The sequence below is a fragment of the Lagopus leucura genome, unplaced genomic scaffold, assembly GCF_019238085.1.
Source record: "Lagopus leucura isolate 7727_CA_CO unplaced genomic scaffold, USGS_WTPT01 Super-Scaffold_100009, whole genome shotgun sequence".
NCBI lineage: Eukaryota > Metazoa > Chordata > Aves > Galliformes > Phasianidae > Lagopus > Lagopus leucura.
In genome coordinates this window covers 13,645,951-13,661,664 of record NW_024962266.1, presented here as the reverse complement: position 1 = coordinate 13,661,664, position 15,714 = coordinate 13,645,951, and the positions used below count along the sequence as shown (strand labels likewise).

General features: G+C 42.1%; 1 protein-coding gene across 1 annotated transcript in view; it reads right to left on the bottom strand.

The window, feature by feature from the left end:
• Positions 1-15,495, bottom strand: part of TGFBR3 (transforming growth factor beta receptor 3) — a 111,656-nt gene extending 96,161 nt beyond the window's left edge. The window contains exons 1-2 of the mRNA XM_042873837.1: positions 15,402-15,495; positions 2,034-2,207 (exon numbers count right to left, since the gene is read on the bottom strand). Of these exons, the coding sequence (XP_042729771.1) occupies positions 2,034-2,109 (76 nt within the window). The 5' untranslated portion in view covers positions 2,110-2,207; positions 15,402-15,495. The remainder of the gene's footprint in view (positions 1-2,033; positions 2,208-15,401) is intronic.
• Positions 15,496-15,714: the final 219 nt, after the last annotated feature.

Here is a 15,714-nt window from a genome sequence, read left to right as displayed (position 1 = left end):
TGCTTTTTCCACACTGAAAACACACTGCTTGCTCCCATCCCTGTTTCACTTACAACCACAAACTCTCTCATTTACTTCTGTGACTGTAAAGTTTAATTGTTTACTTTAACAGGGCTTCATGACTACTACCAGAAAAACATTGCAAAAGCTCTCTTTAAATAACCTTCACAGAGGTGTCCTTCCTCAGTTGTAACAGTATTTGCTTCATCTCAATCTCTACCCCTCCTTCAGCACAATCTATCAGTTCCTTACTGCTTGTATATTACTGTAATCATGGTACATTTTAAATGAACTCATCTTTCTCATTAAGAATTTACTGCAAAATGAAAAAGAACAAAACCAAAACCCACTGAGCAGGCACAGCCAGAAGCCGTGACAGTAGGACTCCCTTCTATCTTCTCCCGAACCAACTGACCCCACTACTCCTTCCTTGTCTTCTCCTATTCCCATGCAGATAGTGGGAAGGATCTCCAGAAGTGAACCAACTTGGAAGCTAGCCCTGCTCAGGGCAGGGGGCTGGACTGTGCTTGCAGAGATCCTTTACAACCAGGAGCATTCTATGAACATTTCATGAATAAGCATTTAATCAGATCCATAGCAATTTGGATTTTGAAATAGCTGTCAATGGAATAAAACACAGAACTTGGAAGTAAAACCAAAAAGAAACAGAAGAGATCGCAAAAGAGAGAGATGCTAAGGTACACTGGATAACTTTCTCACAGTAGCGCTGTATTTGATAGCACCTTTGAAGTAGTGTTTTTAATTAAAGCTGGCATCAAGCAATCTCAACAATAAAATGTAACCGTGGTTGCTATGAACTAGAATGTAGTTTTTATTTTCTACACTGGTACTTTCCCTTAAAGTAGATTTTTCATGAATTGACAATGACTCTGAGTCACACAAAGTAATCCCTCCTGAGCCAAGATCAGCATTCATACCCTCAGCTCAGGCCACAGACACTCTGACACACCCTGCATTGCTAAAAGTTCATCTGTAATGAAGCTATTGCAAAATGTTAACATCATGTACTATTAAATAATCGAAGTTACTAATGCTGGATGGATGCCTTCAGGAGGTCAGCCCCAGAGAAAGTCCCACAAGGTTTGAGGGCTTGAAACAACATAAATTTCCATGCTGATGGTGAAAGGAAGCCAAATTGTAACATATTTAATTGCTCAGCCACATCTCTTCCAAAGCTGGTCATCTTTTCCACAATGAGGACATCTCAGATTTAAGCAAGCCTTCTGTCCACTGTCCACTTTTCCCACTACCTCATTTTGACTGACTATATATCCACTTGGCTGCTTCTCCAGCGAACCATGCTGTAATCAAACTGGACACATAAGAGGCTTCCCCTTGTAACCACAGGAAGAACTTTGACAAACAAACATACTCAGAAGAATCACTTCAGCACTTGAAGAAACTTGAATATAATCTTGGTACTTGAAGTCTATGGATCTTTCTCATTTATTTGTCACAAGTTATTGCAACACAGAGTTATAAAAACCCCTGCTGAAGACAAGATGCGCAGCAGGCACAATCCCCATAAATGGCAATGCATCTTCCTAGCCCATGAGACCTCCAATAACACCAACAACTTTTAATAAAAAAGACTTCATTGTCACCATTAACAGTTAATTTTGAAACAGACCAGACAACTGTCAGAAATGACATAGGTGAAGCTTGTCCCATAGGAGAAGATAGATACTTTCAGTGCTCTATTACAGTATCCTTCAGGCTTACTGGTCTGGAATTTTTGTCTAATTCCTTTCTATAAACTAAACAGTCATAGCGTAATTATAGATTGGAGACCTTGAAGGAAGCACTACGCTGGTATGTATGTTACTACTGCAGTTCTTGAATGGTTTTAATTGGGAAGATAGCTGCATGAAAACTCTTATAGAAACAGCATTTCACACACCATCACACTAGCTGACCTATGCATTTCCAGTGTGAAGCCCTAATTTTGATCCCTAATTCCAGGTATATACAATAAGTTACACTGAATGAATGATTTACATAACACCACCTACCTGCATCTGCAAAACACAAAATCATCAAAGCGAACACTGGAGTCACACAACTTGAAGACATTGTTGCAAACACCATCTTCTTAAATCAGCTCTTTCCGTAGCTCTTCATGTAGATTTACTTTCTTTGAAAATTGTGGTGTGCTTTGAAATCAGATCTTCCAGACTTCTAATTGCCTACAGTAAGAAATAAAAAAAAGAACAACACAATATAAATACAACTTACAGAAATGTTACTAGCTATTGAAAATTATCTCTCTTGTAACAAGAGAAATAGAACTCCCTTCCTCAAGAGTATTGGAGAAGTGCAGTTCATATTGCCAGACAGTCTGGGCAGTGGTAGCCTAGCACTCTTTCCCCTCTGCACTTGAGCACTTCTTGGCAGTCACTGCTCTTCAGTATCACACATTGTGCAAGTGATGATCTTCTTGGAAGTGAAAACCCAGAGTTCCTTTTGTCAATTAATAATTGTACTGCTGAAGCCTGGAAACAGCATTCAGTCTCAGACAAGTTAACTATTCAAATTCCCTAGGACACTTAAATATTCATTTATTTATCTGTTGCTACCTTTATTATACCAAAAAGAAACACATGTTTCACATGTGTATTAGCTGGTTTATGGGTAACATGATAAATGTGATTCATTTCTCAGCATAATATATTCTGAAATCTTCTCAAGACCGTTTGACTACAATATTTCCTAATATTTAAAGAGATTTCATTACTTGATGTACCAGGCCATTAAAAACAAACAAAAATCTCGGATGTTCTGAACAAATAAGTGACAACACAGTGGATACTTGCAAACACTGGAAAACTGTAAAAACTTCTGATCAAATGCACACATATTTTTATGGGGAAATAAGTGTAATACATACAACATCATATTCCACATATATATATATATATATATTTAGATCTATCTCCAGCAATCTAAACGTGTAGAATGAGACCAGGGGCCAAGTAGGTAGGCAATGAGAACATTGATATCACATCCAATCAAATAAAATCTCATATGCTTTGCATCCTTAACAGGTGCCCTGGGTAACACGCTTCTTGCAGGATGGAAACACAGGACAAGGAAGGAGCCAGGTATCCATTACAACACGGGCTCCACGTGGCCCGCTCTCAAGCTCTGCATTCCCTCATAGAAGCAGTCTGACTTGCATTTCCTAACAGTTTTTAGCACACAGAATTTCTGGTTGAAATTCTAGAACTGATACTTTCCAATGCATAATAGCAACGAAGGAAGGAAGCCCCCTAAAGAAATGGTAACTCCTGTAATTCTAACAATTGAGCTCATTCTAGGGAAAACAAGTTTACGGCAGACTCTAAAGAGGGACATTCATTCCTTTGCGCAATGAAAAGATCTCTGTATCTTCAAGGAAAAAAAAATCTGGAGAAGGATGAACAGACACAAGCAATGCTAGAGACCGAAAACAGCTCAAAACAGGAAAACCTCAGAAAATCACAGCTTCCCTGGACAATTTCTGGGCTTGTAAAACTAATTCATCCTGAGCCTACTGGAAGCAATATGCGAGTTCCCAGCTACCTCTTGTTACACACAAACACATACACCAAGAATGTAAGGTTACACAGCTAAACTCATCAAACCAAAAGGGAAACTGAACTTTGCGGTAAATTAAGGCCAACCTTCATTAAAGGGAAATGAATTGTCGACAGGAGTGTTGGACAATCCTTTAAACACAGAAGCTTTGAACATGAAGATCCAACTCAAACAAATTTAATGCCAAAATTGCAAGCCAAAAGGAATTTGTGGCAGATACTGAACATCATTTGGGAAGTTAAATATGAGCTGGAATCATTCGTTGCTACTTCTCTAGACGAAGAGAAACCTTAACGTACTCAGAGTATTTGGTTGTTAATTGAACTTTTAAATGTTGCCATAAAAACAAACGATAAATACAGCATATCGAAAGCCTTCTAGCCACGTTGCCTTTTGTAAACTCTGATACTTGCAGGTCTCCTCCAACTCAGGAAAGTCTGTGACTCTATAAAAGATCTCCACAACATACTGAAAGAGCAAATAGGCAATGAATGAGCATTCAGAAACTTGATGAAGTGGTTACACATCAGTAGTTCAACACTGAACAAAAGGGAAAACAAAAAGACAACTTGAGCACATTCACTCAATAACACACCAAGTAGGAATGCATACAATATTACTCAGATAACTGCCATCAGAACAAACCTCTCATTCTTCCGTGACACTTTTATAACTCACACAGTTATGCAGAAATGAGGAGTATAGAGAAAGAAGTAGAGATCAAGCTCTGCTGCTAACAGCTGAGCATCCCATTCTACAGTGACCATCTACCTACACACGCTAAAATGACAAGTTCAGATTCAGCATTGATTTGGGGCAGATTATTTAAAATGGGAAGAGGATACATATATACATCCATTTTCAAGAGAAAAAGAAAAGAATGATATTTTATCCCTGCCACCCACCAACCAAAACATTTGTAACTCAGAGCTGACAGCGTACAAACCAAAAGCCCTAACCTTCTCTTCAATTCTGCCAGGTCAAAGGCTGAAATAATAAAAATTAAATGAAAATCAGAAAGATCTTCCTGAAGAATGAGTTCATTTTCTTGAAAATAAGCATTCACAGAATTAAAGAGGAGGGAAAATTTCACCCCTGGAGAGACGATGTGAAAGGGCGACAAACTGACAGCAATTTTCATGAATTTAGGAACTCCCAGCTACACAGATGTCTGGAATAAAGCAAGTTAAGTCAAGCACAGACAAGTATCTGACTAATAATTAACTTAAGAATAAACCTACCAAACATGCAACTTGTCAGTATTTTGGAAAACTTGATCATCTGTCAACTTTAAGTCACAGGTCCTTAACAGCGAGCTCAGCAGTTTCAGAGAGGGTACCCAAAAGGCAAAAAAAAAAAAAGAAAAAGAAAAAGGCATCAGAAGAAAAGGGGGCACTGGTTTGGCTTGCACATTTTATTTCGTTTCTTACTGGAAAGAATGTGTGCTCACAGCCCTCAAAGCCAACCATATTCTGTGCCACATCAAAAGCAGCGTGAGCAGCAGGCCAAGAGAAGAGATCCTTGTCCTCTACTCCAACACACCTGGAGGACTGCGTTCAGCTCTAGGATCCCCAGAACAAGAAGGTCATGAAGCTGCTGGAGCAGGTCCACAGAAGGGTCACAAAGATGTTCAGAGGACTGGAGCACCTGCCTTGTGAAGCCAAACCGGAAGAGCCTGGAGAAGGCTCCGCAAAGAACCTACAGCAAGCCATCATTCAGTACCTAAAAGGGACCTACAGGAAAGCTGGAGAAGGCTTTCTTACAAAGGCATATAGTGACAGGACAAGGCATAATGCCTTCAAACTAGAAGAGGGTGGATTTAAATTAGATATTCTGAAGAAATTCCCATGAATTTGTTGAGGCACCGGCACAGGTTGCCCAGCGAAGCTGTGAGGGCCCCATTACTGGAAGCATTCAAGGTCAGGTTGGATGGGGCCCCTGGTTAGCCTGGGAAGATGTCTCCACTCATGGCAGGGTGATGCAACCAGATGGCCCTTAGGTTCCTACCATCACAATCCACTCTGTGACTCCATTTGGCAACATATACTCAAAAGAATGCTGGTGTTTTGATCAATATCCGTCTTTCACAAATCAGCTATGAAGTTTTACCTGTATCATCTGACAGTACCAAAGAGAAACAAAAAAAGAAAAAGTGTGCTCTACTGCAAAACACGTCGCATTTTGCATCAGTGTGAAACCTTCTGCAGTTAAAGAATACATGAAACCTGAAAATGAGGAAAAGTTGATGAAGTCCAGTGAATGGTGGGATATTTTCTTTGAAACAAGAGAAGAAAGATGTGCAAAAGGATTGGGAGCCTAAACTATTTACCCAAGAAATAAACAGAACTCTTAGTTAATTTGAGATTCAAAAGAAATTTCCAAGAGAACCATCTTTTCCTTTGGGGTATATCTGGGTAGCTATTTTTGCAACTGAGGTCACTGAAAGGGAATATTAAAAGTATAATTAAAAAGTCCTGATGAGGAAGTGGAAGAAGATGACATGAGGGCTTCTGGATTACTAAACATACTATTTTCATCCCTATGTTCTACTACAGGCCGTAAGAAAGGTGGACAAAAGAGGGCATCTGAATCTGGAGCCACCGAAGGCTCACGGTCAAAGAAGCATAGCCTGGTAGGAACATTTTTTGCAGGGGTAGAGGCCACTAGTCCTAATATAAATGAGGGCCTGAACACTACGAAAGAGCTGCTTCACTGCAAAGTATTTTGCAGTGGCAATCAGGAATGAGTGCTATTGAGAACATCAGGAAAAACCTTAAGAGAAGATTTTGTTTGGTTTTAAGGATGACTGGGGAAATTGAGGGTGTGAAACATATGACGAAGCACATGAGGGGAGGGACAAGAAGAGGAGGAAACATGAAGCATTCTAGTTTGTCCACCAGAATTTTGATGTATACAGCTTTGCTCAGAATTCCAATTTTCTGTGGACTTTTTAAAGCTATCCTTGGAACTAGAAACTTTACCTTTAATGCTACTGCATAACCAAAGAATTCAGAAGTTGAAAGCATACTGTATCCTCTTAAAAACATCATTCTACTAAGGATTTCCCAGCCAGCACTGGCAGGAAATAACAGAATCTAAGGCTTTGTGAAGCAGGAGTTCCCCATAGCCATTGCTAAATGGGGTTTTTATTGCTTTGCTTTTCCCCTTTCATTTCTGTTCATTTAAGCCTTTTCCCTAATAGCCACCATTTCTCCAATCACTGCCTACCATCCCCATAGTTCTTCCCTTGCCTTAACTCTATCATCCTCCTTGTCTAATCTTTTCCCTTACTGCTTGAAGAATAACTTCCACTTCCTCTCCTCCTTATCCACATGGACTCTTCTATTTCTGTCTTCTTTATGTGCACAATGCCAGAGGTGACACAGCTCTCTACAAATGCTTCTGCGGCAAAGCAAACCAGAAATCTTTCTCTAAACCACGTCAGAAGTCCCAGTGAAGTGAATGGGGATGCTTGAGTGAAGCCAGCAGGATCTGTCCCTTTGTGTTGTTTTGCTATAGCAACACAAACCCAAGTCTCTAGGCTATCCAAGAAGGCCTTCACAGCCAAAGTTTTTTCACTTTTTGTTTGTTTGTTTTACGCATGGCAACCATTTCTTTTATTTAACCAGTTTTTCTCCCACTTGCCCATGCTGGCTCACCACATGAGTGCAAGAAATATGTACATTCCATGCATAAGGAACAAAAGGCAATCATTTGTAATCAAGTATGCCTCAACAAAAATTTCACAGATAGGTAACTACACAAGCAGCTCTACAAACTTAGCCACTGAGCAGTTTTGGAAGAGTTTATTTATAACTCCATTCCTATTAAATATGCATTTTAGCAGATTCCTTTTCTATTAGATAACATTTATCCTCTGTCAATTCTGTGTAATTTGTACATGCACAGGTTGGAAAGCTGACTAATAGGGTTAGCAAGTATTAACATGGGATTGAAAGTTTCTATGTATTTTTAATGCCTCTGTCCAAAGCATACAAAGTTCCACCATTGAGAACTGAAAACAGTAACTCACTCATAAACTATTAAGGGGATAGATTCTGATTTAGAAAGATCAAAGTGGTTTCAGTTTCAGGGAATATATGAATAGTAATAAAACCAAAAATCCTGACATATCAGAAGCCCAGGGAAAAAGTAACTGATGTCCTGCAGTTCACATGCTGCTGTGCTTGTAATGGGACATTTCAACAAGTCACTGTTAAAGGCTATGGGAACTGGACAAGTGCCAAGGGAAGATATTTTATGCCATTTAGCAATTGTGCCCCTCTACTCTGAGTGACTTCTGTTCTAACATTTCATTTATTTATCTTCATATTAACGTATTACAATGTATCTTGTCACAAAATACACACAAATCAGTCCATACAACATGTGAAATTTATTTCACCTTTTAGCAACACGTTACTTAAGTTGACTTTGCTACCTGGTACACATATTGCCCACTGCTGCCAGGAGGCTCCAGTTCAGATAATGGTGGCTATTCTCAGTATAATTTCATAACTAATTTTCTCTTCAGCTTCCCAACACGTTCTGAACCAGCTGATTTTAATTGCTGCAAGTTTAAATCAGAAAAGTAAAGTCATGAAACCAAACATCACGGAAGCTTGAGCTACATAATCACTGCATAGCATAGCACAAAAGCAAGAGACAGTTTACAGAAACAGGATAAAAATCAATCGTTTGTATGTTCCCAGGACTTCCCTTCCCCCAGACCCAGTGAGGTATGCAACTGAGTCTTTATGAGCTCAGGGGCAAGGCTGTACTTAAAGTGTAAACAAGAGAATAGCCTCTTGCAGGATCAGGATGTAGGAGGGTTTCAATAGGTGGAAGGGAAGGAAGTGCACTCAGGCGTCTTTTTTAGTGGAAGGAGTACACAAGATTCTTCCTCAAGGAGAGACTACAGTGCAGATTCCCTTTTAACAAAAGCAGAAATTCCTAGAGATTACTGAAAGTCTAGGAAGGGACTACACATGGCACAGGAGACAGAGCTTAACAGCAAGGCAAACATCCTATGCAACTCGAGCGAGCGGCGAATCAGAGCTTTTCTACTTTCACACACTCTTCAGGGACAGCCTACATCAGAGGGTCTCTAAAAGGAGCACAGAAAACAAGAAACCGGGAGGCTGAGCAGCTGTTAGGCTACAGTGGCTCAAGCAACCTGGAATCTAGTACCAGCTTCAGCCACATATTTTCCATGCAACTCACAGAAACCCTCATCTTTCACAAGCAAATGAGTCATAACAGCACCTCTGCATGGCCACAGCGCCCCTCCATTATCTACCTGGAAAGATAACACCATTTCAGGTTGTTCTGCTTCCGTCTTCTGGAAAAGATCTCACTGTCCTTACCAGGGAGCAGCAGAGGTAAAATTATATTATGTCTTCCTGATGAGCATTCAGGCAGCAGAAGCAGCGAAAAAGCTTCTCAAAACTGTATATACATAAGATGGGATTCAACTTGCCAAGGCAGCCCAAGAAATCTGAAAGTGTGCACCTGAAATACAGCACAGGTTCCTAGGAACAAGACCAGCAATATCTCACTGCTGCTAACAGCAACCGGACTTCTGTTTTTCTAATGGAGTTTGTTGCTTCTGGAAATTTTACTCTGAAGCAAAAACATTGCTGCTGCTGCTGCTGCTGCACAGGAGTCTTCAGGATGAAGAAGATCATGAACAGCTTGCAGCAAATTCTCTGCAATTTTCCCTTCTCATGGTTAAATTTTTTTGGCCTACTTTTTTTTTTTTTAATGATTTCTAATTTGAAACAGAATGGGTTTCCTGGCACTGGACTATCTTACTCTTCACCAATGCAGCAGCAGCCAACAACCTCACACAAATTTCATTAATCTTAAGTTTTATTTGGCTCAGTTTCTAATTGCACACCTAAACTAAAAAGTTAACAGCTCTAATGCACCTATCCAGGCCAACATGCCACTAGGGAATCATCTCCCTGCAGCTATGCCACAGAAAGGAAAGAAAACACTGCAAGGAAACACTGAAAGTTTTCAACATAGCAGAGCTTCTGCTCAGGGTAAGAGATTTCAGCCACTGAGTTTCTCAAGAAAATGCCTGATGCCGTTATTTTTTCAAGCCTAATCTGCAAAACTTTAGAACTGTATCTAGAACTAGTGCTAGATGCAGCCTCCCTACCAGCAACAAAGCTAAATCAATCTCTGATTGATTTCAGATCTTGAAATTGCCTCTGTACATTTAGAGAAGTGGTTTTCAAATGGTGGCCTACATTAAATTACATTAAATACATTAATATAGAAGAAATTATCTGGGCTAATTGTGAGAAGATCACAAGGGATGACAGCAAACAATGTGACTATGGCACTAAGCATGAGTTTCCTATATAAGAATGCAGGTCATTCTTAAGGGAAAGAATGGTAACCAGCAAACTGAAAAATGCTGAAAAACAATGCAGAGCAATGGGATGAGGTGACACAAATCAGCCTTCCCCTCTACCATGGTCATAAGATGTGACAAGATGTAAATGAGCAGCTTAAAATATTAACTACTGGGTATGTTGAAACTAACCACATTCATCATCGAAACCACCTTTTGAAGGGAAAACAATAAATCAAGACAAGTGTGTTCTGAAATTTGCTCTCTAAAACAAGCTGCACATTAGAAAGCAGGTAAATTAATAGTGCATTTCTTCAGGCTGCTATACAACAACAGAAGCTAAACACATTTGTCAGAAGCTAACCATCAGCCATTAGATTTGCAGATGCAAGTCTGCAAGATAGGAAAGTTCTCCCACACAAACAGGGAAGACCACAAAGTTCTACACAGTTAAAAGAATGAGTCAAAAGGAGCTTCCCTTTATGTAGGAGTAACCTAACCTCTCACTAATTGTCTGCCAAAGATGTGTAATTTAATTTGTTTGGCAGAGAAACACATTCAGGCTAAGGCAAAATCTTTTTCCATAAAAACTATCATTTATGAGTGCTGCGAGGAGGATTTGTCTCAACAAGAATCCGTATCACTGGCATATTCCACTGAGAATGCACACATACTCCTACATTATTTTACCATGCAGAATTTCCTGCCTTTCATTATTTATTACATTTACACATAGGGACTGCAAAAAGCTCTGAGCAGAAGGTTTGAGATGTGGAAGGCCACAACACATTCCTAAATTCATATAAATAAATCATTTGCACACCGTGTGTGCAAGAAGAAAATCACGGTACCTCATCTCCAGAGTGAACCAAATCCCTGACCCAAAAGAACTCAGAAAAACTGGTCATTTTAAAGAGAGGAGGGGAAGCTCATCTACTGCGTAGCACAAGCTGCACATACAACAGGAGTGACTTGGTCCACTAATTCAGTAGCCTTAATATGAGAAAAAGTCATGCTTTTCAAATCCTGCAGCAGCTGTTTTGTCGATCAGAATGCTATTTTGCTTCACTCAAATCGCTCTCAGAAAGAAAAAGAAAACAAGTACAGCCTCGCTGATATGAGACTACTCATTCACACTGTGTCACATGCAGGTATGGCCTAATGAATTACTTCCATGAATCTAAGACAAGACAGACAGTTCTTCAATGCACCTCCTGCTTCTTGACAAAGAAGCACGTTTCCAGCAGATCTACACTGTGCAGTTGGTTCCCTTGATAGTCTGAGATTTTTTTTGTTATTATTTACTTTTACCATCCTGACTCAAACAACGAAACTACAGCAATTCCCAACAGAAATGCCTATGCTTATTAAGAAAAATCAGAGTATAAGTGAATTCCCCCCCCTCCAATCACCTTCTATACTACAGTCCCTTCCATGCAGAGCGGCTCATACATTCAGGTATATAATTAACTTGTTTCAAACCTGTGACCTACAGATAAGCTATTCTCCCAGAACCTAAACAGGTCTCTTGCAGGGTTATAACTAAGCTTATTTGAAACAGTGAACCTTTCCAGCTGACCTCTCGCAATTTTGCAATAGTCTGCAACAGCGTAATAAATAAATCAGGAATTGGTCACTATTAAAATTAGAGAAACTACTGAAAAGTAGTGTTAAATATAGCACAATTCAATTTGTTAACAACCAACATCAATAACTCAAGTTGAGGAACTAATTAAAGAATGAATATGAATGAACAGCTTTCATGTTCTTCCGCAATAAATTCATTATTTCACCACAAACGCATCATAAACTAGTATATTTTGCCAGACAGTTTCTTGCAAGCTGTACATATTCAACAATCTAACTAAATATCAAATGTCCTCTGCTGAACTTGATAAAGCGACCACTTGGATATTTAAGTTCAAAGGATGCGTTTCCAAAAATCTACTTTGACAGGAAGAAAATAGAAAGACATGGGATATATACTGATTAAGCAGCAGTTTTGAAGTCCCTTTTTCAATGATTTCCCAAACTGTGTAAACCTGTTTCATTTTGGCTATCATAGAGTTAATTGTTGCTGTCCTAGCACAAGAAAAGCTGCTCTACTGGATGACTGCCAGCTCATGAAAATGAGAATCTGCAGTTATGGACAGAGCAGTTCCAATTGCATTACTTCTCTGCTAGTACATTTTTATGGCAAAACATGGTTCTATTCATGAAATGGCTAGAAACTCACATACCGCTGTTCACCACCACAAATATTGCTGCTCTACAACTAACGCTTATTTATAATACACAAATATTCTGTGGAATTAGACTGCAAGTAACGTGACTGCGAAGATATTTGCAATTTGTATCCCACAGGGTATTTGCTGATATCAATCACCTCTGACTCAGTAACACCTACCTTAAATGCTAACAGAATATTATTGTAGCTATCAGACAAAAGCACTGTAATTTAAATTTGGCAAAGCTTTAGTGCTATCTTTAAATAACACAAAAGCATAAATCTCACAGTGACTTTACATATTTCAGCATCTCATAGAACTGCACAGGGGAGAAAGTTTTGTGATTCGCTATTAATTATAATCAAAGCAAAAATAATGAAAGATGCAGATCACCAGTGATGCTTAACACAGAACTTCAGTATCTGGCAGTACAGGATACTGCTCTCAGAGAAGAAAACAAGGCCACTGGAAAACCTATATACCTGGTGGCTAAAACACTGGGAAAGAAAACAATGATGCCTCATGTTCAGTCAGTGTCATTCCAGAACCAGGTAAGCACATCCCCAGAGGAACTCAAGTCTTTCTGTAAAGGTGACTTGGGACTATTCATTCTAATGAGTCTGTATTTTGTCTCCATTTGCTTTAAGACTTAAAAGCTATGAGAATATGCAATTGTTGCCAGTCACTGTGGTGTTGGAGCAAACCTGCAACTCCATGGCAGATGCTTCCAGGCATGTTCTTACCCTACCATCAGTCAAAGACAGTTTAACCCCATAGTGCAAGCAGCGAGGCAGCTCACATTTACTGCAGGGTAAGGGCTGCTCTTTGGCTTCCACCAAGAAACAGCAACTTGCTCCAAGTTCCCATCCTTAGCAAAGAAAAAGAAAAATCATTACTGATTCATACAGGGAGCAACAGTTGACCTCTGCAAAAACAAACTAGTCATGGCTTCCTAAAATCTAGGAGATCACCTACAATACTTTCTCTTATGGAAACCATAAATACTGTGAATAGTTTCCTGTAAGAATACAATTTTTTGGCCACTCAACTTCAGTTCTACTGTCAAAACATCCTAGCTACCTCACTGTCCAAAGCTTTGGGGGACTACTCAATATCATTTCTCATTTTCACTTAACTCATTTCAAACATCTTGAAAGAAAAGTTCCACTTAAAGAATTTACCAAGTTCAGTTCTCAATAATACAGTAAAATTCCACTCAGAAGAGTGAGAGAGACATCTATCAGAGCAAACTAATAGGCATGCATACAAAAATCATGCATTTATTCTAACGTTTACTTTTTTCCAAGTAACTCAATATTCATCTTTTAAAGAAATACTATCAAAGGCATAGGCCCAAGGTTTTAACAAACTGCAGCTGTGGTATGAAAACTGACTTCAGAGACAGTGTTGTGTGTTCCCCCTGCTGGTTAGCAATTAACTTCAGAGCACTGTTCCTAGAGGTAGCCACCAAGATGCTACAGTACCACGAGATATTCTGCGTGCTGGAGAAATAAAAATCAGAACTTACTTCATGAAAGAAATCCCATCTTTTGGGAGGCATCACTCACACATGGCCTAGACAAAGCTCTGCGCACACACCCAAAGCTGAAATGTGCACAAGAACCAAACAAGATCTCCCCAGAGGGAGAAAGGAAGGCAGAAGAAGAAAAATTTTGAAGTGCCACTTTAAGCTCAACAAGGTTGGACTCAGCAAACAAATGGGGGAAGCAAACTGCAGAGTAAAGGGCTCTTCACTGAAGGAAGCCAGCAGCCTGCCCCAAAGCAGCTGGTCCTCCCTGACTCTGCAGCCATGGCTGCCCGCACAACCGCAGCGCCAAATCCTGGCAGGACGCACTCTTCCTCAGCCAGCAGCCCCAGCAGCTTCCATAGGATGACCAGGGCTCTTCGCACAAACATGCATCTGTCACTAACACTGTCGTTAGAAATGCTTTGGCAGGACACCTGCGCTAACTAAAACCCAGCTACCAATTCATGTTGTCCCATGAGATCCACGGAAAAAGTGTGGACTGCACGGGAAATAAAGTATTCCTGGCAAGAAGCAGTAAACAAATAGATCTACGCTTTGGAATTTGTTGTATTTACAGCAGCCTCAAGGTCTATCCTGTGCAGGGCTCCAGCAGCAGCGCAGGGTCACAGCACTGTGCCCAGCCAGTCCCCGCACTGCTCTGGGACAGGGGCTGCGCTGCTGCAGGAGCCTCCCTGCAAGGTCAGCACTGGCCTGCACACCTCATCCCAACAGCCCTGAAGTGCTTGGCCTGGTGTAAAGGCAGGGAGACCAGGTAACAACCTGTGGGAGAACGACATCACAGTGCTCCTTCATCCGAGCCTTCCTTCTCACACTGACTGCAAAACCTTATGAACCTAATTTTAAGTTTCCACTAAAACTGATCTGTGCTACGGGGGGGCGCCCCAATCTATGGGGACAATGGGGGTCATCTGTGGGAACATCTATGGGGACATGGACATGGTCAGATGTGCAGAAAATACTCTGTGACAGCAACTAAGTCACAATAGCTACAGTGTAACACAAATGAGGGAAACCCATTGGCATCTGGTTGCACTCCCAGCACCTAAGGAAGGTGCAGCCCTGAAGGCAGCTACACCTGGAATTAGTGAAATTGGTAAAAGGACAAAATGCGTCATCTTCAATGATGCCAGCAGCAGTTATTTGGGACTAGCAAGAGCTCGTGAAACTGGGGGAGCTGAAGAAGTGGCCTGGGCACACCTGGTGGGAGCGTGGCACACAGAGGTGCTGAGAGGTGGCAGCAGGACGCACCTCCTACAGGCCAGCAGCTTCCCAGCGAAAGCACGGCGAAGCCGCACCACGCCAACCCGCACACCGCCTTCACGCCTCTCGTGTCACCACCACGCCCGCGCCAGCTCCATAGCTCGTTCCTGGGGCAGTGGCCCATCAGTGGGGCAGCACCGACCCCGCAGAGAGCCGCCCTACCGGCCCCACACACCGCTCGAGTGACACCTGTAACGCGCACCGCCAGACCCGACCGCGTCTGCTCACCTCCTCCCGCCGCTGCCGGGACCCGACGGCTGCCGGTCGCTGCCTCCCGGCCTCACCCTCACGCCTCGCCCCCCGCAGTCCCACGGATCGGCCGCCCCAACCACGGTCCCGCTCCCGGCCCCGTGAGCGAGACGCGGACCGCCGCCCACTCCCGGTCCGGGCCGCCCGCACGTACCTGGCAGGAGCTCCGTCCACGCCGCGTCCCGCGGGGCAGGCGCGCGATTGCGGGGCTACGCCATGGGCAGCGCAGCGCCGGCCGGGAACGGAACCGAACCGAACGGGACCCTCGCCGAGGCCGACCCAGCGCCGGCCGCTACTGCCCGGCCCGCGGCAGGAGGCGGCGAGGAGGAGGAGGAGAAGGAGGAGGCGCGCAGCCGCCCGGCCGGCCCCCAGACCGCGAGTAACCCCACGGCGGCAGCGCCGCGCACACGGCGGGGCGGGCCGAGCTGAGCGGGGCTGCGCCGTCATTGGACGCGGGGCGGGGATTG